General features: G+C 41.2%; 1 protein-coding gene across 4 annotated transcripts in view; it reads right to left on the bottom strand.

The window, feature by feature from the left end:
* LOC137795955 (inositol 1,4,5-trisphosphate-gated calcium channel ITPR1) overlaps positions 1–24,037 on the bottom strand; it is a 66,565-nt gene that overhangs the window by 31,891 nt on the left and 10,637 nt on the right. For 2 of the 4 annotated variants that reach the window (XM_068593556.1, XM_068593558.1), the window contains exons 4-39: positions 21,028–21,137; positions 20,323–20,409; positions 19,354–19,512; positions 18,360–18,458; positions 17,584–17,667; positions 16,794–16,940; positions 16,430–16,525; positions 16,173–16,217; positions 15,023–15,177; positions 13,919–14,018; positions 12,402–12,562; positions 12,162–12,303; positions 11,801–11,959; positions 11,008–11,180; positions 10,646–10,765; positions 10,123–10,317; positions 9,743–9,994; positions 9,517–9,658; positions 9,259–9,418; positions 8,982–9,172; positions 8,442–8,574; positions 8,301–8,355; positions 8,048–8,213; positions 7,683–7,856; positions 7,493–7,567; positions 7,242–7,379; positions 7,034–7,159; positions 6,726–6,926; positions 6,384–6,635; positions 6,121–6,246; positions 5,907–6,035; positions 4,245–4,365; positions 3,831–4,015; positions 3,611–3,759; positions 3,396–3,507; positions 2,758–2,793 (exon numbers count right to left, since the gene is read on the bottom strand). In XM_068593556.1, the coding sequence (XP_068449657.1) occupies positions 2,758–2,793; positions 3,396–3,507; positions 3,611–3,759; positions 3,831–4,015; positions 4,245–4,365; positions 5,907–6,035; positions 6,121–6,246; positions 6,384–6,635; positions 6,726–6,926; positions 7,034–7,159; positions 7,242–7,379; positions 7,493–7,567; positions 7,683–7,856; positions 8,048–8,213; positions 8,301–8,355; positions 8,442–8,574; positions 8,982–9,172; positions 9,259–9,418; positions 9,517–9,658; positions 9,743–9,994; positions 10,123–10,317; positions 10,646–10,765; positions 11,008–11,180; positions 11,801–11,959; positions 12,162–12,303; positions 12,402–12,562; positions 13,919–14,018; positions 15,023–15,177; positions 16,173–16,217; positions 16,430–16,525; positions 16,794–16,940; positions 17,584–17,667; positions 18,360–18,458; positions 19,354–19,512; positions 20,323–20,409; positions 21,028–21,137 (4,955 nt within the window). The remainder of the gene's footprint in view (positions 1–2,757; positions 2,794–3,395; positions 3,508–3,610; positions 3,760–3,830; positions 4,016–4,244; positions 4,366–5,906; positions 6,036–6,120; positions 6,247–6,383; positions 6,636–6,725; positions 6,927–7,033; positions 7,160–7,241; positions 7,380–7,492; positions 7,568–7,682; positions 7,857–8,047; positions 8,214–8,300; positions 8,356–8,441; positions 8,575–8,981; positions 9,173–9,258; positions 9,419–9,516; positions 9,659–9,742; positions 9,995–10,122; positions 10,318–10,645; positions 10,766–11,007; positions 11,181–11,800; positions 11,960–12,161; positions 12,304–12,401; positions 12,563–13,918; positions 14,019–15,022; positions 15,178–16,172; positions 16,218–16,429; positions 16,526–16,793; positions 16,941–17,583; positions 17,668–18,359; positions 18,459–19,353; positions 19,513–20,322; positions 20,410–21,027; positions 21,138–24,037) is intronic. The other 2 variants (XM_068593557.1, XM_068593559.1) reach the window with 1 other exon arrangement.

Genomic DNA, 24,037 nt, shown 5'->3' with positions numbered 1-24,037 from the left:
TAATCTTTAAAAAATAATAGAATTTAAGTATTATCAGTGACAAGTGTTTTTCCTTCCTAATCCATATCTGATGCATCCATAAAATTACTTTGAAATCAGCCTTTTCACATAACCTGAAATGTTAATTTACCATTGAACAAATATAAAAGAAAAGATGCAACTGGATGTTCAGTGAACAGAAAGGAAGCACAAGGCTCCCCTAACCTGGTGTCTAAAAATACAGCCATGCTTGATAATGAAATAAGTTACTGTGTGAACTGACACAAAATAACATAAAGGGTATGAACATGGCAGCACATGCTACATACAGGTTTCTCAAACAGTAAACACTAAATTTCAGCACATTTAAAAGCTAGACTTTTAAGTTTGAGTCTTTTTATTTATTTCACTCATAATTTCCAAAACTTCCAGTACTTTTGTAGACGAGCAACATTTGTGAGCTTTGTACTTGTCTTGAAGTATTGACCTGAGGCATGACATGGACTTTTTTGACAAGCACAACACTTGCTCTGATCCTGCCTGAAGACAATGTAGTGGGGCACAGTTCAGATGCCAAACAGTGGAAGAGCAACATCTTCCATGAGTCTGAGGACCTCACTGTCACAACTTCCAACCACAAAAGCAATGTGTTGATCAGAGTAGATAAGTACAACTAATCACCCCCGGTCTGACCAGAGATACCACAGGGTAACCCCTCACAGCCACCACATCCGCCTCAGCTATAGTGCATTCCACCAAACTGGAAACTCCCCGGGGCAAATCCCTGATCACACACACACACATACACACGCACGCACACACATTAAAAAACTGCTTCATATTTTCATTGAAACTGACCTATATCTACACCAGCGCCATAAAATACTTTTCTGTCTCACAAAAAATGTCTGTTGAACAATTCATCAACGTGAGTGTGGGAGGAAATGTGTCGGGGGATATAAAAGCGAGTCGGTCTTAAAATCGAAAAGATTTTTCTTATTTCATCCACGGACAAGTTTGGGAGGTGAAAAGGGATGGAACAAGACTTAGTAGCAACATGGAGGGCTTGCATAACTGCTTTGATCATAGACCACACAGACTTGAGGCCCGCTGAGGAGGGGAGCAGCGCAGTGTATCATGAACTCTCGTCTTACATGATTACAATAGCAAAAGAGCCACAAATTTAGCTGATAATCAAGTGCCTGACATTTAGCAACGTGTGATATGCACACATTGGGGAGTCCAAAAATGCATCTCGCGCTATCTTGATTTTGTATTCTTTTTTAATATGCATCAACAATAACTTATTATGCATAATACTATTTCATTAACTTTCTTCAGGTGACCCCCCACAATCTCACTATCAATAGCATACTATCATGCCATACTGCTTTGCTCAAAGGGATGACAGAAGAGACAAGAGTCAACCACGCACTTTCATATCACCCCTTCACAAACACTCACAGCCAACCCCATTAGGTTTACACTGAGTGGGTGTGCGTTTGCATCCCTGTGAGGAAGGGTGTAAAATGGAAGAGGGGAGTATAAATTTGGAGTAGTTGAGAAATGGTGTCACAATAATTTAAGCACGTGCCAAAAAGGGGAAAAAGAGAAATATGAAGATTGGCACATAATGTTAGGAGAGGAGCAGGTTTCAACTGCCACGCTGCTTTTCATGTGGAGACAGCCAGAGATACAACGTTTAACAGGTGTGTATGTTTGTGGGGATCATCTCTCCGCACGCACGCACGCACGCACGCACGCACGCACGCACGCACGCACGCACGAACGCACGCACGCACGCACGAACGCACGCACGCACGCACGCACGCACGAACGCAGCTTCTCCGCACTTTTATTGGCAATTACGGCTGAAGGTCACACATCAGCAGAGGGCCTGAGTTCCAGGAAGAAAAAAAAAACCCTGGTTCTTATGTAACCTCAGCCCAGAGTTGGCAGTGGCCCAGGAATCGTGCAGCTCTCAGGAAGGGAAAACTAGGACACAGCTTTAAATACTGCCACAGCTCCTCACAGTCGTGCACACACACAACACACACAGTCACAGTGCCTCCCATTGGCACCGAAGGGATATGCAGGGGAAACACCCTTCAAAAAGCTAAGCATTTTTAAGACTATGATGACCTCACCGTTTCATGAAAGTACTTTACATTTTCCTGGAAATATTAGGAACATATATGCAATGTCCCACCATATATTATTGAGAGTTCGCTATTACTTTAATTTCATGTCTCTTTTTATTTTATTTATATCAATTTTTTACATTTCTAATTAGTATGATAATATATTTCCCTTTTTACATTTGGTATCTGTTTTCATGCTGTGTGCTTAGGTGTAAAATAAAAATGCATTTCTAATTAACTATGTTAAAATATACAGTAACTATGTCCCAAGTTGACTTCTACTTGATGTGGCGCTGACAGTGGCAGAAAGTAGGGCATGTAAATGCAGCACTGGCAGTTTGCCCAGACAGAAAGTGACTCACCTTGGAACCTGGAATAACACAACTCTGTTGAGCAACATGCAGTCAACCACAGCACACATCTCCCTATGTCTCTCTCTCTCTCCCTCTCTTTCTCACCATTTTCAGTTGATCTACACACCTGTTTATGGCAGGAACCACTATGCATTACCAGCTGTGCCTAGAGCCTCCGCCACCTACAACACACAGCAGCTGCTACAGGACTGTTGAAGAGCAACTACGACACAGAGAGCAGCTTAGGGGAAAAAGAGCATGAGTAGAAGAAAAAGAGAAATAACCTTAGGCATATCCATCTCATCATCAAAGGCCCTGAGCTGTAAGAGAACAGAGGGTTTGAGGGGTTAGATAACAACACAGGCAGAAGGAAGCTAAAGCAGAGGTCATTGATACAGCTTGACATGTAAGTCATATAAGTTCAAATTGTGGATATTTGCCACAGTGAGCAGAATTAGTGTCATACAGTGGTGAGTGCAGTGATTAAGTGACCAGTCCTGCCTTACTGACTACAGAGGTGACTGTGACAGGAAGACCAAACCAATCCCTTCAAAACAAGGGTACTCACTGGGTGCGTAGCCCAGTGAGGCAGTAAAATGATATACAACTCCACCTCCATGGATACACAATTTAATCACATAAAATAATGTATACACTATGTGAAACCTTGCAACTTGATCTTTGATCATGTGTTTCTTCTATTCATAGTTCCTGTAAAGTTATTATCTATGTCCAATCAGAAATCCTATGTATGCCCCAGCATCAAAATCCCTCCCCCCCCCCCAAAAAATCAAACCTGCAATGTATTTTCTACAACTGTATTCATGCATTTGATACAGCACACAAACCAGTAAGTGCACAGTTTTACGGTGCCCATGAGGTACATCATCCCACCGTGTCCTTGCTTTGCAGCTCCTCCTACCTTCTCTCCATAACCGCGGTCTTTTGTCATCATCTCTCGCAGCGTTTGCAGAACTTTGATGCACAGTCTCTCCTCGTTTTCCTCCAGCAGCTGCTTTGTATGTTTGATGAGCCTGCACGAGTACATCACTTCAAGAGTCTAATTTATAATGAGAACACTTACTCACATGTCATTAATAGACATAGTTAGCTAAAGACGATATTTACAGTACTCACTTGCATATAAAACCTCCGCTCTCACACTTCTTACGCGAGTCTGTGTTTTCAGGGAAGAGCAGCTCGGGCCGATGCAGCACGTCCACCAGAACCGACAACTCAGCCTGGACCAGCGGACGCAGACGGTCCTCGAGAGCTGACACGATGTCCTGCAGAAAAGGACAGGTGCTTACTACATGAACAATTTGACACACACATCAGTAAGTAACAACTACTGCACCTGCAGCCTCTCAATGATGTTCCTGTAGTCGCGTGAAGCGGTCACCACAGAGTCCCTGCGGGCGGCATTGCGAGCAGAGAGTCGCCAGCTCATGGCCGTCTTCTGGACAATGTTGTTGGATTTCACAAACAGGTTGTTCACCTGGTTGTCCAGGTCCACAGGGATAGCTATTGCTCTGCCTTTGGCTGGTGGGTACACACAGACACACACAGATGCACACAATGAGTGTGTGAAGATAAGTCCACTCCAGTAACTTTGGACTCAAAACTCTCTGCTGACTACTAAAAGTAATAAATAAGCATGACTCAAAATACAAACTGTTAAACCAAGTATAGATGATGGACTGTTCTAGACTTTAAAAGTAAGGGCTTGTGAGAGAGGCATCGACAGAAGTGAGAAAGATCTTATCCTTACCAACATCAGAGAGCACCTTGATGCAGTTCTCAACGGAGCCCTTCTGGACTGGGACCAACCAGTTACAATGGTAGATCCTGAACACTGCCTGCAACAGCTGCACAAAGACCGGCTGCCTGGTCTGAGAAGAGGATGCAAGAGAAAAAGTGTTCAGCATGTCGATTATTATACGCATCTATCTGGACTACCTGCTGTAGTCTAAAGAAAAAAAATAGATCCCCCGACAACATGCAAGATATGCGTCTGTCATCTACATTTAGCAGCAACAATCTGGACCAGCGGCTTTGTCTTTTATTATAGAAAACACACAGAGATGTGGATTAGCAACACGCTGAGTCAGCACAGCATGCTGACTCAGTGTGTAACTTTTACTCGAGACCCTCATCCGACATATACACCCAAACTTAATCCAGTCAAAACCAGTTCCCTCTCAAAATACACAATCAATAAATATTTTTCTCTCACACCCAATAACAATTTTAAACACCCAACTCTGTGTTTTATCCGCTGAATTTAACAAATACCTGAAATATTTTCCCCAACAGAGAGGCTTACAGGACAGGATACAAGCAGTGGAAACACAGAACAGTCAGGATGCATCACAAAGATGCTTCCAAAGACATTACGAACATCTCAGAGACAGCGGCCATTACTGGAGATGTGTTAAGTGCTATAATACAAAGCTTTAAATACTAAAACAATGTGATGTTTTGTAAAGAGTGTGAGAAAAAAAAAATTGTTATTGCATCAGAGTTGACCAAAAGGATTACCGTTTATTTACAAAGTTATTTAAAAAAACACTGAAACTATATATATATATATATATATATATATATATATATATATATATATATATATATATAGTGAATATGAAAACTATGACCGTTTCAATAGAAAAAAGGGACACTTTGTCCAAAAGGACATGATTAATCAGCACAATAGGATGCCAGCAACCACAATCACAACTTACTGGTCTTAACTTTGTAATGTCCATTTAGCTCTCCAGAACCATGACTAACATTACTCTGATAAACACAAATGGGAGAGAAGGAGAACATTCCTTCTCCACAAACATTTGCAATTATGTTAATCAGAAGAAAAAGAATTTGGGGAAACTCCACGGAAGCATTGATTTGATCACATAAGGAAGCATTTAACGTGAAAACACTGCAGCGCTTGTAATGTTTCCAGAGGGTTTTCTCTGGGGAGTAATTCTATTTGGTTAGTATTATATGGGGTGTACATATTGTATTTGTACACCTAAAGCATGACACACAGTGTGTACAGTGAGGTTAGCGGCTATTTACACGGAGATATTAAGAGAAAGGAACACCTGAATCTTAACCATCCACCTGCTAACTCATACCCCCGAACTTTACTTTCTCTCAAGAGTATCTACTAAGACATTGATTGTCGGGATACAGTCTTTTAAAAGCAAATGACCTTTTAGCAAGACTGGACATTTCAGACATCCTGTATGTTTGTTTCAGAGATCATGGCAAGATCAAGGAAAGTTCATAGCTCCAAGTTTACATTACACCTGCGGTCGTCAACTCACATTGAATACAACTCTGCATGAGTGACTGACAACCAAACTAATTTTCACATTTACTCAGCACTTTTCAGCTATTGTACATCTTTTTTTTCTTGGTGATTACATACCTGCAGACTGGTGCTCTGGTCAGAAAAAGGTGAGCTGAAGAAAGTTGTTACAATGCCCATAACAGTCTCCGTCACATAGCGCTCCTGAATGATGTCTGCATGCTTCCGATCGCTTGTATTGTTGCACACCTGTAAACATAGAAATATAACACACTATTTTGTAAATCCTAAGCCCTAAGTGAGGTAAAAAGTTGCTGTGGAGCCTGTTGCTTACTCGACAAATGTCAACCAAGAAGTTCTCAAAGAGTTTCCACATGTGGTTAGAAGTATAGATCTCCTTCATTTCCACCTCGGTGTCCACATAGCAATGGTTCAGGAAGTTGATATAGGCGATCTTCACCTGAGAAATTAGGATGAGGGTGAATGTAATAATGTGGTGCAGGTCAAGGATGGTTGACAGTCAAATACAACTAAATACTGGATATTGTGGAAAATGTATCACACAATCCACACAATGTCAAAGTCTTAGCATCTCACCTCGGGGATGCAGTCCTCATGGGTCACCACCCGCACAATGTCATCCAGTGGTAACAGGCTGTTACACTTGATCTCTGTGTAGACGTTCTTGCCCTCAGTGCAAACAGCCAACAGCTCCACTAAGTGTATGTGGTACATCAGAGGACTGTTCTCATCCATGCGGTCCCGCTCTGATCGCATCATCTGGACCAGTGTCTGGAAAGAGGCGCGGTCATTATAGAAGACCAGAACATCTTCGCCAGCGTTCACCAACTGTAGGAAGAAACCAATATACATCATTACATCAGGAGACATAGCAGATGCACAGTTCAAACATTCAAAAGGCAATAAACAAGGTATCACCTCTGCCATGACGATGTCCTGACACTTTTTGATGAATTTATTCTCTGCTTTGACAATAGTTTGAAGGAACTTGAGGTACTGGACATTGCGGCCGTGTGTTTCGATGCAGTGGACAAAGTGCTGGACCACACGCTCATTGATCTCACTGCACAGCTGGAAGTTGTTCATGAAAATGTGCTGCATGGTGATGGCTTCTAAAATCTAAACAAAAGACAATTAAAAAGAGCGGCGCATCAGAACACAATAATATTGTTGAAATAGTAACACTGTGGATATCGAGAAGTGCATCATCTGTTCGGACTGCTCACCCCTGGGTTGAGGAAAAGATTGATGTGCTTGTGCAGCAGAGCTTGGTTCTGCTGGTTTCCTGCACAGAAATTCTGTAGGAACTGGTGGGCCAGCTTCATGATATCCTGCATACGCAAATCTTCTCCCTGGAAGGGAAATGACTGGCGTGAAGGTTTGTCTACTTTAACGCATGCCATTGAACATTTCACTGAAAGTGATGATTAATACCTTCTCGTAGGGAATCTGTAGGAGCTCAAGGACGACAGCATGTGCCCCCATGTTCCTGAGCAACCTTTGCTGCTGTTTCTTGCTCTTCCTACCTGACAAACCTTCTTGGACACACAGCCTGCTGAGCCGCAGCAGGATCTGATAAAGAAGAAAAGAAAGTAGGAGAGGGGGAGGTTTGTGGAAAAAGCAACAATATTTGCAACATAGGCAGATAAGAGCTTGTCAACCATACTTATAAATGACATAGTTACCTCCTTTACCACCCTGTAGTTGTAACTGCTGGTGCTTTCAGCTTTCTTTGGTTTGTCTGTGCCCCCTGAATCCCCCTACAAGGTTCACCAGAGACAATGCATCAGAGAAAAGGGTCCGACTCCATAGTGTTAGTAGCGAGAGGGTTTTAAGTATCTGTGTGTGGTTCTTTTGGTGTACAATATAATGGACCTTTTTATGCTCTTGCTCAGTGGAGAGGCCCTCTCCTCCATCCATGCCCTCGTCTGGCCCCTGCCTCTTGTACACCCAGAGCTCAGACTTCTCTACGATAGAGCGCAACTGGTCCAGGTCTGACTTTATCTGCTTGTAATTTTCCACATCTTGGCTTGTGACCAGCAGCTGGACCTGTGAACACATATATGTTACAACACCAATAAAAGAGCAGAACAATGGCCAGGTGATGCTGATCCCACATGTATTTTTGATCGTATGCATCGTGTCAAAATGATAAAAAGAATAAAATGCACAACACATTTTAGTTAAAATGGTATAGTTTTAGTTTCTTCCTATTTTAGCTGTAGCTGTAAACTACATACCTGCTTGAAAGCCTGCAATACTTCCTGCCTTTGGCTGAAGTGTCTAAAGAGCAAATGTAGGGCTCTGGACACCAGAGGAGGATAGTCATGCATGGTCAAGTGGAGAAGGACCCTTAAGAAGGTACGGCCACCATGGTCGTCCAGGTCCAGTGGGGTGTTCTCTTCACTAGACACACACAGAGCACACACTCAAGTATAAACACATCCTCTTTCTGGTATTTTGTGACTTTTCCTTTATTTAAACTGGTATTACCTTCCACCAAATATCCCCTCTGCCTGCTCTTCTATGTTCTCAAAATCCAAAGCCCCTGAAAAAAAACATACTTGTAACCAACAAAGTATACTTCATTGGCTCCACATTTGTATAATATGCAGATGCTGATGTGACCCTTACCTGGCATGTTGTTAGGTCCTTCCACTGCTCCACTTACAGAAAATTCACTCTGAGAGTTACTCTCATCAAACTCCCTCTTAAATATAGACAGCAGACAGGAGATCCTGTAGTCCAGGCGCACATTCAAGATGAACTGCAGAGCAGGACAAAAAGTTGGATGCAAAGTTTTTATTGGATAGGGGGACTTCGTATGCACTGTGTGTGAACATTAATGTGATCTATCTTTGCATATGCCTTTTAGTTTAAATTGAGGCTAAAAACTAACGTTTATTTTCACTGCTGATTATTTTCTCGATTAATCGATGAGTTGTTTGGTCTATAAAATGCCAGAAAATTGGAAGAAGTCAGTGTTTCCAAAACCCTGAGATGACATCATCAAACGTCATCTTTGTCTACAACTGAAAGATATTCAGTTTACCACATAAAAAATAAACCACAAAACATTCACACGCAAGAAGCCGGAAGCAGAGAACTTAAACCGATAGTTAGTGATTAATTTAATAGTCAACACCTAATCGATTAATAATCGCAGATACTCACCTGGAGGATCTCAATGATCTTTAGCTTGGTGTCCATGACCAGTATGTCCTGTTTCTCAGGCTCAGTCTGAGTCTTGACTGTGACTCCATTGGAGCCAGTGTTTGAAGTTGTAGGCAGGAAGCCGCCTCCTCTTAGGACTACTTGGGACATCAGCTCTCCTACACCATGAATGGACCTCATCACATTGCTGCCTGGAAACAAGCACACATTCATAAATACATTAACTTTATGTCCATGATATATTTGATCCTCTACTGACCAGCTTTGGTGTTCATACCTTTACTCTCTTCTTCTTCTTCCTTGTCCATCTTGTTGAAAGGAAAAATTGTGTTTACATGGACACAGTCTAAAATAGCCAGCAGGATCTTGGTTAGTCTCAGCAGGTCACTGAAGTTGTAGAAGCCAAAATAAATCAGGTTCCTGGCCAGATTCACCACCTAAACATAAAAAAATAGATCAGTCAATTAGGTTTGTGGTTTTTGCCATCAAAATGTGACACAAGTGGGATAAGATATAAAAAATGTACCAAACAGACCTCAAAGGTGAGCTTGTTCTTCTCTTTATCTGCAAAAGGGAAGCTCTGACACACCACGTCTCTCAGGTAGTTCTCAACAAACTCCATAGTCAGACAGAATCGTTCCTTTATTTCATCTTTAGATGTTCCATCATTGTCGTAGCTACAATAGCACAAAAAACGTGGATAAATCTACGACATGCAAAATACTCATTGAACAATATATTACATTTGTCCATTTACTCACTCATCAATTGCAATCTCTGAGGGGATTTCAGACCAGAGGCGAGCGTATTTGACAGGTGTAACCTGCTCCTGAGGATCGCGATCTACATGCATGTGCAGCATCATGCGGCAGAAAGAGGCACGCAGATCGTAGGGCAGGTCTTCATCTGACATGCATCGCAAGATAAGGTCCACATCCAGCTGGCCAGAGATCTTGTTGATTGCCAGGTACTGGCGGTCCAAACACATCCTGGCAAACAGGTTCAGCTGGTACCTATTGCAGCACAAACACAGTGTAATGTAACAATACACAACTACCACATTGATGCCTCTGCTCCGACTCAATGTTAAGTCAGATACATTAACTCCGTCCTCCCAGACAACCTACAAAATAAAGCCCACCTGTAATAACTGATCACCTCCTGGTCCTCCTTCTGGTCTTCCTTGGCATCCTGAGCCAGCTCCCTAATGCTTTTACTGCGGATTTCTTTACTGCTGTCATTCCAAAACAACCACACCTCCTCCTCATCCTCCTCTGACTCCACAGAGTTCTCCCCGAGTGGCGCTCCCTCGATCTCAAATCTCGACAGTACCAGTCTGCAGGAAGAGGAGATTTTTTTGGTTTGTTTAAAGGCTGATGGAATTAAACGGGTACGTTTTTTGGATCATTTTAAAATAAAAACATTAGGATAAGGATACAAAGACTTTCACTGCAAATATTGTCACCCTCAGAAGCTGCAGCAAAAAGGATGATATCTGTATAGCATCCTTTTTCCTCATATCCAGTCATTACTGCCATTTACACTTGTTTTTATTATTGAATCATCTTCAAAAACCCAGTGGAACCTTAACATTAGTGCATGTTGGTATTATGAGGAGATGGATGGAAGAGGAAGTGGGTGGAGGCAGAGGGGGGTCTACTCACTTAGTTTCTATGAGGATGTCTGCGTTAGCTGGATCCAGCACTGCGTTACAGATGAGCTCCTGTGTCACAGGGATGGACTTATTCATTGACACACACAAGTCTGACAGGTAGTCCAGGAACCTGGACACACACAAGATATGCAAAATTCAACCTTCTGTGACATAAACAACAACTCAAGATCACACACATATACACACACACACACACACAAACACATATATTATGTACATATACACACATACACATAAAATACACACATATTATCATCTAATTATAATATTAACACATTATATCGAAAAGCATGTTTGTATTTATTCTGTCTATTTGCCCAGTTGATAGTGTTCATACAGACACACACGAACCTAGGCTCACGGTTCTTGCGGACCAGGCTAACAAACGTGTCGATCTCTGCAGCCGTGATATGTTTCTCCAGCAGCTTGCGGTTGTTATGTAGCAGAGCTGTGATTGTGTCCTCAGCCAAGACATCATAGCCAATCTGTTTCTGCATGAAGCGAAACTGTTTGGCGATATACTCCTGTGGAACAGACAGTCAAGCAGTCGGACACAAACCAAAACAAGACAACACTGACTGTGAGAAATGTCATTATTAACTCAGCCCCTTTATCTTTATTTATTTACATTCTCAAGGGAGATTGAAAGGCATAATGTTGTTATGTCTTTCTATCCATTACTTATATAGACTGAGGCCGTTTTGGTCCTTGTTCAACTGTGTGTGGGAAAACAGAGCACGGTCACAAGAACCAGGCGGCCTCCTTCTCCAACGTAATTAAATGACCCTTCTGACAAATAACACTGTAATGTGTTTAAGAGAAATTGATTTTTCGAGGGAAATGGGAATGTTGTATTTCACATTGATAAGCATTTGTTATAGGATGTGCTCGAATCACTGTGTGGCTTTGTGTATTTGTAACAGCAGTCAATTTGATTAAGGACTAAGCCCTGCAAAATGCACAGGACATTCAGTTATCTCTGTGTAATATCAGAGCTGCTACAGAGCAAAGGCCTCATTCACTTGCTATTAAACTTAATTAAGGGATATTGGAAAGCACCTTGGCACAAACTTCAGCAGCGCATAGACCATGTCATCCAGTACCGGGGCTCAAAAAACAGGCTTTGAGGCCCGACACACTGTACCTGGTTTTTGCGGTAGTCCTGCTGAGAGTGACGTAAAACACGGTAACAGAGGCGGCAGATGTGTCTGAAGGGGGCGTGACGCTGGTCAGCCAGCTCCTCCAGTCGCAACATGGGCCCGTCCCCGCTGTCTGTGAAGGGAGCCTGCAGCAGCTTGAAGATCTGAATGTGAGGATGAGGTTGTTCCAAATGTAAAACCAAAACAACTGATACAGATAGCAGGCCTGACAACTGGTCCCCTTTGAGTCCTGATAAAGAGTTGAGGTCATGTGAAGTTCAAACAAGTTCACGTTCAATGGAAAACGTAATCTAAAAAAACAGATGATCAACATGTTATAGTCACTGTATGACTGTCCAGCGTTACCTGTTTGAGAATATTCTGTTCCCTCATGAGTTTCTGCCGTTCCCTGTTGGGTTTGTTGACCATGATCTCTAGAACATCCTGTCCGTTGTTGGGAATATCCACCACAAAGAACACCAAATCCTCCAGTAGCTTGGTAACGGCTCTGATTGTACACACAGAAGAGCGAGACGAAGCCATAACACACGACAAGCTTGTTTCCTGATAAAATGTGACAATCTGACACCACTATGCATTTTATACCTTCTCTCATTCTGTGTGATGGTTCCTTTTTCCAACTTTCCAGCAATAGAGGCGAGCACTTTACTGGCATCGTTGGCAAAGTCAAGGTCTCTCACTTCAGCAGGGGAGACAGGCACAATGGCAAATGCCTCTTTGTCCTCTTTTAGTGCTGAGGTGCCGATCTTGAATCAGAAAAGAAATCTACAACTGTGTCATCAATCTTTAGGATATATTTTTTTTTAAGGCTGGGTAAAGTTAAAAATGATTTTTCTGTGATTAATCCTGATTTATTATATTATGCGCCAAATTCAATAATGAAGTAAAAATTAGTATATTGCACACTTTTATTTTAAAGTAATGTTATCAGAACAATATAACAGGCATTCAGGAGCAACAGCAAGTTAACATACATACATATATAGTTTATAAATCAGTTTTCTTTTTTTTCTGAACAGGTTCAGTTGTAAGGGTCCCTGTGAGGGACAAGTCACTCCTTCTTTGGTCCATAATCAGTCTGTTGCTTACCTTAAAGATGTATGTTAAACACCAGCAATTGATTCACTTTATACAAAAGCAATAAGTGCTTTTCATGTTTTCCAATTCAGTTCAGTTTTTCTTCCTCAGTGAGAAAAGTCCAGTCTGTGTTGGCTTGAACAAGTGCACTGAACATCTTGTGACGTGAGGAAAGTTCTCCTCTTTGAGAGAAGAGTTGGGATCCAGGAGTGATCCTGATTTAAAGTGCTCTGCCATAGTGGATCAGACCATCTAGACGCGGAGGCTGCCGGTAGACTTTCCGCTTGTTGCTGCACTCGCTGCTCGTTGAGAACAGAAGCTACATAACAATACGCGCTTTCACGTATCAGGCTCAATTCGTCAACACTGCCTGTCAGTGAGGCTACGAAAGCGTGCGCACACCTACATAAATCACCTTTAAAGTAATAGCAGTGTCACTGTAATGCATTCATGGCGTGCATCTTATTTTTTTATTTTTCATTTTTGATTGACCTCACGCGGGCCGGACTGAAAGAGCCGTAAGACGTCAGGTCTGAACTACTCCGTCTGGGAGATGCAAAAAAAAACAAAAAAACATGCAGTTTACACATACATTAAATAGTTAACGCATAAACGAAATAGTTAACGCATAAATGAAATAGTTAACGCCGCTAAAGGATTGCCAAATTACTGTTGCGTTAACGCGTTAATCTGCTCAGCCCTAATGTTTTTTCTTCCTGGAATTGGTCTCTAAGCCGACTTTTTATTCCTTCCCAAAATACTCTAGAAACCCAGAATGAAAACTACAACAGTACATTTATTGTGCAGTATCTAAATACAGGACACTCAATATTTAATTCTAAAACACTACCATAACTTCACAGTAGAGAAGAAGAGTTTGCACAGTAGACATTTGAAATGATTTAGGTTTGACTCACAAGTGACATTTTCAGACAAAATTTATCTTCAGCATACACAGAGTCAATCAAGACAACAGTTTACGACATATAACTTTTACATATTAGTGTGGATGAACATTCACTCACGCGCAGCATGACGGGCTTTTCCTCCTCCTTGTCGATTGGTTGATTGGTGCTGTGAAGCCATGTGTTTGTGCACAGGTGCCTGAGGCGCACATAGGAGTTCCTGAAAAAGCATTTTCATATTTTTGATTGATGGTAGTGAATATATTTTGGAAATTACAAACAGCAACAATTTTGTGTTGAAATGTGTAACTCTACGGACATTACAACATAAAGCAAAAATATAGTTTGGACTATAAATACATACATTTAAATGCTGCAAAGTGTCCTCTTGGATGCCGTTGTAAAAATGTAATAAATAAAGTGCCCTCTATGTGGCTAAATGGGCCAGAAAACATGCTAAACGTGCCCCTCCACTGGAGAAAGTGTGAGGCGGTGCACTAATGGGTGCCATATTCACTGTCTGCACAACTCATAAACATGTTGCAAGACAAGAACACAAACACATGGCGAAACTGGGTCTGGCTCATGAACTTTTCACATTTATCTCGGATTAAAGAGACTAATATGTTTTGCTTTCATTGGTTAGAATAGAATGATATTTGTTTATGCAGCGAATCTTGCTGGAAGTATGGCATAAGCTCACTACTGAAGAAAGTGTAGAGCTTGATTGAAGAGTTTAAACCAAAGAGATGTTCCTCTGAAGTTGATACACAGCAGAGCACCTCATATTGCTCATAAACTTTAGCTTCACTCCTTGATGAACTGATCCAAGTCTTAATTTTCTTTGTAATTTGCCATCCTGAAAAAGGTAACTGCCTCAAAGACTAAAGCGATCAATCAAACCAATGGAGACCACAACATCTTAAATGATCAAATTCCATTTAAAAGTTTTAATACAAAAGTTATTATAATGCCGTGAAATGTGTTTGCTGCAATGTATTAGTGTCAATATCTTTATCTGCATAACCACTAAGAAAAGGATCATACATACAGCAAACATAATACGATGACTTCATCTACAGTTGAAGTCCCCGAATTTATTATGTGCCTGCTATGGTTTCCTGTAGAAAGAGGGATGCACCAGGTCAGGACCAGGAGCGTGGTGCTCTGTGTAACACACGTCTGGGCAGGTCGAAAAACACTTAAACTTTGCGGCATTCCTACCTGGGTACCAGCGAGTCTCCTCCTCTTAATGTCGTAGGGTCAAGCTCAAATATGGAAGAGATGTCATTCCCATCAGGTACAGACACAAGGGTGTACATGACTTTGTCCTGGACATTTCTCAAACGGGCTCTTATGGCTTCTTGCTCCGAGTCCAGCTGGAGGGAAAGGTTAAAACAGCAATAAGAATGACTCAGGGACAGGGTTAGCTACAGTATACCTGATGATGGATTTCTCGGGAAATTAAATGCGGTGGATAAGTTGAAAGCACAACTTTCTTTTTCTTTTGAACCAGATCAATGTAACAGTGGTAATTCACTTAGCCAATAACAGTGGCCAGAGAAGACTTACCTAAATGACATCATCAAATTTGTCAGAGCTCTAAATGTATTTTCTTCTACGTTTGCTTAGTTTAGTCTTGATTTTTAGGCTCAACTATGATTTTAAAAAAGCCATAAACAATAATAAATTTGATTTATTTTGCCTAGTACCTCTGCCGTACTCAGTCATCAGGCCATATTTCAGATTATTTGGTTACATTTTTAAATGTTATGCTGTAAAAGCAAGGAAATAATCTCAGGAAAAGTGCGATTTGCTTCATGTGTCACTGCAAGTGTGAACAGCCTCACCTTGACTGTAACGGCCAGCTCAGTGAACCAGAAAGGTGCATTCACAGTGAAAGGCTGCTATCTGCTGGTGACTGAGCAGTAACACCACCGCACGCTGCAAAAACACTGCTGGAAATACTGGTACCTGCCAAATTAGCTGTCCATCTTTTTTTATATATATTTTTCAGTACATTTACTCTCTTCAGGGTACCTTTTTACCATTTTCACAGGCTGTTCACGTGTGTTTAAACGGGTGGTTGAAGCTAGGTACCGTTTCACCAGTGAGTAAACTGGCAACATAGTGCAAAGAATACATATAGTCACAATGGTTACTTGCATCTTACTGACACCTTGGCTTTTCATTGGTAGTTAAACATTTTCTGGAGCTTGTGGTGTTCTGATATACTACGTAATCTGCCAGCCAATCAGAAACAAGTATCTTCTTGCACAAGTTAAAATGGGTAACCATTAGACAATAAAGGACACAAATGCTGACATAAAGGTTACCCACTATCAACACAATTCTTTCAGCATGGCTCACTTACTAAGGAGCGGGACTCCAGGCACTCTTCTTCATACTCTGGATTCACCTGGAAAAAGACAAAGTGGTTCACCACAATACATTTTTCAATGTATTATTTTTCTCTGTTCTTTCCATGTAGCTTACAATTTATTTCAATCTGTTCTTAGAGGCTGCTTTCTACATTTCTTTTATTAATATAAATACTGAAACAATTGCAAGAAAAATATTCTAAATGTTATTGTTGTTATCACAGTGACATAGTTGCTGTGCTCCACTGACCTCTGCAGCCAGGTAGTGTCCAGTAGCCAGGTGCTTGAATCGGAACAAGCTGTTCCAGTAGCCGGCTCCCCCTCGACATGGATCATGCTGTACCACCTGATACCGGAGCAAAGCGCAGTAACATCTTACATTCATGCATAGGGGGACATTTATTTAACAGGTGCTGCAGACTAAATTACCTGATAGGCTGTAAAGTAAGAGATGATAAACATATAAATGGTTTCCCTACAAATCTAGAGAAGAATAGAATAATCCATCTTACTTTATGTTTACTGGTGGCTACACTTTTACTTTATATCAACTTCATACTGGACGCAATCAGCAAAACCAGCTCTAAAAACAGTCTGCAAATAGTCTTCCTCACCTCAATTTCCCAGAGGGCTTTGCTGCTGGTTGCCGAGGTAGCCGACTGACGTCCAGTAGTCCGAAGAAAAACATATTGTTTTTTTCTGTGATCATCACAGGTGAGGAATTTCTCCTGCTCTGCATGAAATAACCGTACCACGTCACCCTGGAGAGAGGGAGAACATGTGTTAGTGTCAAAAATAATCAGTAAAACCTTACAACCAAATAATTACCCAATAAAAAAATAAAATGTAAGATCTAATGTTTCAAATTCCACAAGATACATTTCTAGTAAAAAAAGAAAACACAAGCTATTCCAATTCATACTTACAAAATAATTAAGATACCTGTCGACCTCGTCCGATCAATGTGGCTTTTACTACTGCATTTGATCCAAAATTAATTTAATCTATTCACAATTTCGTCACATATTTTAAAGAGACCATTAGACCCACTTAGTTGTGGCTATTTTTGCCGTTATAGCTTCAAATCTAGTGTTGTTGAATAACCAACAATAAAATGTCATCTGAAAGCACAAATGTACACAAATAATACTGAACTGAAAACAAACAAAGCAACTCGCCCACTCAGCTCTGATGACGGTCATTATGCAACACCTCTTGTAAGACAATGAAAGCACGGAAGTGAGTTTGAACAATACTTTAAAAAGAAACATAATAGGCCACTGCTAGTATTATATTTCCCCTGGTTTTCCCTATATTGTTTTACTTGACTTTTCCTGTATTGTATGTGTGTAAATGTGTTTTTGTACCAAGTTTGTAAAAACATACTAAAGGATAGCTACAAACCCCTTTTAGGATGATCTCTTGATTGTCGCCCCATTTCATGAACAAAACAATCTTCCAGCTGGTGTTGCAGTTGACCGAGTTCACCTAAAAAACACACAATCAGAGCTCGACGTGACTGCAGGTAGAATATCACAACCCCACCAAGAGAAAGGGATAGTTTAGTGTTTTGGGTTTTGATTTTTTTCCCTCAGTACCTGCTGAGAAAAAATCATGGCTGACGAGGGATGAAGAGAGGATCAGAACACAAATATGTGTCTAAAGATTGTTACATTGCCAAATAAAAATAAATAAATCCACCTTCTTTTTACGTGTGCCACAGTCAAGGCAGCAGAAAGAAAAGTTGTGCTTCCATTCTTACACATCTTTGAACTGCTTGCAGAGTCATTAAAGAAAAAAAAACTCTTGGTAAACAAGATAAATTACACAACTTCCCCAAATCAGACCACGCGGTCTGTGATTCTGTTTGGCATGTTGATGCAATATGTTGTTAGTAGCTGATAGTGGTCTAGTTGAATGAGACCTTCCAAATGCAGAGTTAGCTGTAGCCTATTAAAAAATTTCTCCTTGGAGATTAATAAAGTACTTTTCATTCATTCATTCATTCATTATTTCTTAACAATGCTAAATTTGGAAGGCAGGAAAACAATTCTGGAGTGTTTCACATCAGACAGTAAATAACCCAGCAGTGGTTATGAGAAAAAAAGCGATGCTTAGTTTCCAACACTCCCACAGGCACATCTGAGGAGGGAAGATAAATTGCAACAGTTTAACCAAACCTCATTGCATCCTGGATTATCCACAAGCTGGTGTGTGCTGGCATGGAGCGGCTGACCAGCATTCACTGGGTTAAGGACCACTTTGTCCCCGATCACCACCTGCAGTCACGCGCAAAAACAGACACAATAAAATAATGTTAACATATAGAGGAAACAAAGGTTATGCCTTGTAATCCTGGCACAAGCAAAGTAGTCTTTAAGTTATTTAAGGAAATGGAAGCTATCAGGAACATGATGTTTGTCATAATGCACACTATGAACTAACTGGGTTTGGACTTAGCTGTATTTGTATGCATTTGATTGAGTTTGTCTTACCCGTTTAAAAAAAACAAACATTCACTGTATTTAGCAATTCATACTCTATCGATCACAGTGTGTGGGTCTACCATGAGTACAGTACAACTTATTTGCATCTATCTACTCAACATTGAATCTGTACCGGTTAGGAGAGCATCAGTATCTATTTGCACGTTACTGTCCTCTGTCTTTTCTCAGCAGGGATGGAGTGCCTCCAATCTTAGTTTTTATCCAAGGCCTGCTGCTTATGCCTTGTGCCATGCCTAATTTGAGAGGAGTTTAGCAGAGACACTTGTGGTTAATTTTGTCTTTGAGCACCAGCCAACTACTTCCTGCTTGAGGGAAGACAAGCTTGTGCCAAGAAGAGCTCAGTGAGCAGGTTAACACAGATTGGGGTCTGGCACTGGTTCATCCAAGGATATACGCGATCAGCGAGATCCTCACATTGAGGCCGAGGTAAAGAAGACCTGCGCTCCTGAGATCTGGACCTTTATTCTGTCTTAACCCGATAATATTCATTTACTGCTGTATATGTAAATGAGCGAATACATTTTAAAGAGAGAAGTGGCCTACTGCTAATGTATTTTAAAAACTAGGCACAATTCAGTCCTTTGCTTGGCCTGACGTTAATGGCACACTGCATGGTGATCTCCTCAATGCACGACTCCCACAGACACATGTACATTTGATGACTCACACTGTCCCCGATGGAGCGTAGTTTGTAGAAGGGCTGGATGTAGAACCAGGAGCCTTCATTTCCAGCGGTGTCCAGCATCACCCTCATGGCGTTCTTCTCCAACAGCGCGGGCAGACGTTTGTTCACTGTCAGGTATTTGTTGCTCTTCAGGTGGAGGAGCTGAGCAGAACAATCCAGATACAACATAAGAAAATACAAAGAAACAAACAGACATACAGAAATGTGACGTAAGAAGTAAGTGCTTCTAAAAGTGTACCGACGAGAAGAAAGCTGCTTGCAATGAAGGCACTGCGAGAAACTAACTGCCATAAGGGTTGTGTAGTAAACCAACAGGGGAGATAAATCCAAACAAGGAACGACACTGAAAGTCATTTTACTCTAATTTACTATGAGACACTTGAAACGGTCTCAATTTGATACTGAGACCTCTCTATAACCGATATGATTAAATGAGACCACCACCGAGAAGATTTTCTATTTCTATGTAGCTATTAGGCAGACTGTCAGACCCTGCTGCAGTAAAATGATAGGTTTTCTAAAGGGACCGTGGTGATGAGGGACACTACCACTTTTGTCCACTGGGGCCGCCAAAATTAACCAAAAAAAGAAATTTCCCTCTAGTAGCTTGAATAAACTGTGTAGGTTTTCTACATAATATATTATGACTGTGCATGTATTTTAAATTAATTTATGATCCTGCTTCCAATATTTTCTGTTCGGGATGCTTTGCAGTATATTTATACTATTAAAATGAGTGGTTTGCAGTGCAGGAGGTTTCAGCCACTTTTATTTTCATTGGGACTATGCTAAAGTACACAACATTTTAATAATAAAACATGCAGTTAAAATGTTTAAATCCCCTTCTTTAATTAATGACATGTCAGAGCCAAGTCAGTTTAATCAAATAAATGGTATCAGTCTAAACAAACTAAATACCGAGAAGATGATGAGCATTTCAGAAGAACAAACCTGAATGACATTCCCATACTGAATTACTGTTCCAAGCAGCTTCTTGTTTTCAGAGTCATTTTGCTTTTTCTCCAAGTCAGCTGCATGCTGGAAGGCAAGAAAAGGATCAAAATGAATAAAAAATGACGAATTATCAAACCCGCTTATCTGCAACATTGATCAGCGATAACAGATATACACAGGGATGTGGTCAGAAGTAATAGGATTGGTTAGCAGCTAAAAAAACAAAAAGTATAGTAGTAAGAAAGTTGTTAGCCAAAAGCAAATACTTCACGACACATTCAGCTGAAAAAGTCTCCCTGGAAACACAGGATTTCAGTCTTTCATTGTATGACTGAGTGGTCGAATAGTAGATTGCTTTAAATGGTATTGTATCCAAACAGGAAGAGAGAAAGTAGAGTGTAGAGGGCAGAAAGGTAGGACAGAAGGAGTGAAAAGTCTATAAAAGGAGTTTAAGAGCAGGTTTCAAAGTAAAGCTGTATATTTATTGATGAGGAATCTTAAACCGTAGTCCAGAGTGAACACTTCCAAACAGCCACTGTGCATCTTCGACCACATCTACCATTTCAATTTGAAGATTAAAATCTTCTAAAAACGTGTCCGTCTCGTTCGCCTGCGAGTCCCGAGGACAGGTCTGTGTGTGGCGTTAGTTCACTGGTCTGAAGTGTGACTGACGGGAGGGGGCCGTGTCGTCGCCTCACTTACATGGAGCTTGTTGAGGAGCACCGTGTCCGTGTTCCCTCCGGGCTTCGCCGCTTTCCAGAACTGCTTCTGGGCCGAGTAGCGGTTCATGGGACACAGTCTGAACAGACAGTCTGGGCAGAGAGGAATAAATAGAGGCCAAGACACATGAATAGAGATTAGTACATATGCCTGACATCTATTGCTTCTGTACATCCGGGGAGGGAGAGATCCTTCTCTGTTGCTCTCCTGAAGGTTTCTCCCTTTTTCCCCCGTAAATGTGTTTTTTTTAAATATTTTTTGGGAGAGTTTTTCCTGATCTGATGTGAGGGACCCAGGACAGAGATGTCGTATGTGTACAGATTGTAAAGCACTCTGAGGCAAATTTGTGATTTTGGGCTATACAAAATAAACTGAATGTAATTAAATTACATGGACAAAAAAATGAGATGGAAGAAGACAGACTTATTGAGAATAACTATGTTGATGCATGTTGTGAATGCAGCATGAGCATGTGAGTGTTGCAGTGTGGAGACGAGTCACAGCAAGAGCTCAGTTGCTAAAACAAGACGATACAAGATGTTCAATAAACAGATGAAAAATACACGACCGGCTTAACCAAATGAATGACCCCCGTCTCTCAAATGTCAAGTGATGTATTCAAAGACCTAACAACCAAATAGTATAAACACATTATTTGCGCACACTCTTCTCTCTGCGTGTGTGCTTGCCCTTTAAAAAGATATTCACTATTCTCCTGAATGGCTTCGTCTGCCTCAGGGGGGAGGAATGAGGGACATGAAAGCATGCGTCTGTGTTCGTGTCCATGTGTGTGTGAGAGCAGTCGGCCATGCACACAAGTATAGTAATATGTAGTTACATCCTGTGGTTAGTCAAAGTGTGTAACCGCAGCAACTGTGCGATGCTGTCGTCAGCAAGACTCTGATTGTGCTGCTCATTTTCATAGAGACCGTAGAAACTAGCCAGCAGGAAAAACCTTCCCTTAAATTTGCATGTGGACACAGTTTTAGAGTAACAGAGTTCCTCTTCTGTCCCAAAGGACTTCCTCTTTGGATCCAGCTGCAACTGAAGCACACAGACCAGTCTACCCCCGGCTGAAAGTTTAGTTTTGCTCATTAAGTACAATGACAACTTTAAACTTTATCAGAGACTCCTCCCTCTGAGACCTGACTTTCCTCTGACTTCATCTCTCATCAGACCAAAGCTCTCTATTCTGAGAGGGCGAAAAGAGAAGAAATCTCTCTCTCTCTCTCTCTCTCTCTCTCTCTCTCTCTCTCTCTCTCTCTCTCTCTCTCTCTCTCTCTCTCTCTCTCTCTCTCTCATCTCTCTCTCTCTCTCTCTCTCTCTCTCTCTCTCTCCTCTCTCTCTCTCTCTCTCTCTCTCCTCTCTCTCTCTCTCTCTCTCTCTCTAAGATGACCAAATAAGGCCAGTCAAGAAGAGAATGGGAGTGGGATGACAGCGGGAGGGAGAGAAGAGGGTGGGGACTCCCTATCTTCTTCCCTCCATAGTCTGTCATCCATGCTTCTACTTTTTGAATTCCTCTAACCATTTCACACACACATCACCCACTTCCTCACAGTTAATGCTCTATATCTTCTAAATCCTCAACCCCCCTTCAGGCCTTCACCAGATACAGTTTACTTCATGCTGACATTAAATTCAGCGAGAACAACAGGGAACAGGAAGTGAAAGAGAAAATAGGAAGACAGTGAAAGAATGTGAAACCAAGAGAGGGCTTACAGAGGATAAGGATGAAACAAAGTGGACATTTTTCTAAAACTAGCATGTGTAAACACCAAATGAAGAACACACACACACACACACACACACACACACACCTACACACCTACACACACACACACACACCTACACACCTACACACACACACACACCTACACACACACACACACACACACACACACACACACACACACACACACACACACACACACACACACACACACACACACACACACACACACACACACACGCACACACACACTAGGAGTTACAGTCTATAAAGTGAGCTTCCCTGTCATTTGACACAGTCATTTTATCAAGCTCTAAACACACACTCGCAGCTGCAATACGAGTCCAATGTGTGACAGTTGATCAGCCTGCACTAAACATAAAAATGCCTTTAATCCCGGTCAGCTGGGAAAGAAAACATGTCAGTTCAGTGGAAGTGAAATGTGGGTTGAGAACTCCTTCTGGGATCACTGGGCAGGAGACATGGCGGGATTGGTCCAGAGGGCAGAAAACTCAAATGATTCATTAACATTCCTCGAACTTTAAACAGTTTTACCAGAACCCCCACCCCATAAACATCCGGTTATAAGCACTCAAATATCAATTTGAGTTCATAAACAAAGAATATCTTTGATAGTAGCTGGCCCATGCGCTTTTACAAAGGCTGACCTAAAATCAGGTAGCACTGAGGTATGCTTGATGAAAACTATAAACATTATACGTGTTGTGTGTATGTCTTTGGGGCAAAGCAAAACCATTAACTAGTCCTTTAGGGTAAGTCACATCCATTTTAAGGAAACTGAAAACTAATTGAAAGTCTTTAAGGCCTTGAAATGGCTACTTATGTTTAGAGTTTACTTTACAGAGCTGACACCAAGTTTTTTCACTGCATTAACCTCAAGATAAAAGGGGAACTCCACCAAATTCACAATTTCAAACGGTTGTAGAACATTTAATGTGTCTCTGTCGGGTGTCTGAGAAAATAATCTGGATAATGTCATCATCATTGAGTTGCTTTATGGGTAGTGTAGCATCAAATGTTTTTGGAACTTGACCCATACTCAGGACAAAACATTGTTTTCCACCCTGTGTCACATACATATAAGATGTTCAACTTATGAAACCCAGTACCAAAGGACCATCTGTTAGAAGTAACTGTGAGGATTATTTAACTGGTTTAATACCGATGCCTCTTTATAACCTACTTAAGTAAAACAGTTATTTTCAATTCTTGTCATCAGGGCCATTGGGTCATATCCTGCAT

The sequence above is a fragment of the Clinocottus analis genome, unplaced genomic scaffold (genome assembly GCF_023055335.1).
Source record: "Clinocottus analis isolate CAN_PGR_092001 unplaced genomic scaffold, fCliAna1.0.p SCAF_3, whole genome shotgun sequence".
Taxonomy (NCBI): domain Eukaryota; kingdom Metazoa; phylum Chordata; class Actinopteri; order Perciformes; family Cottidae; genus Clinocottus; species Clinocottus analis.
Note: the sequence above shows the minus strand (reverse complement) of the source record. Positions and strands in the feature narration are given on the sequence as shown.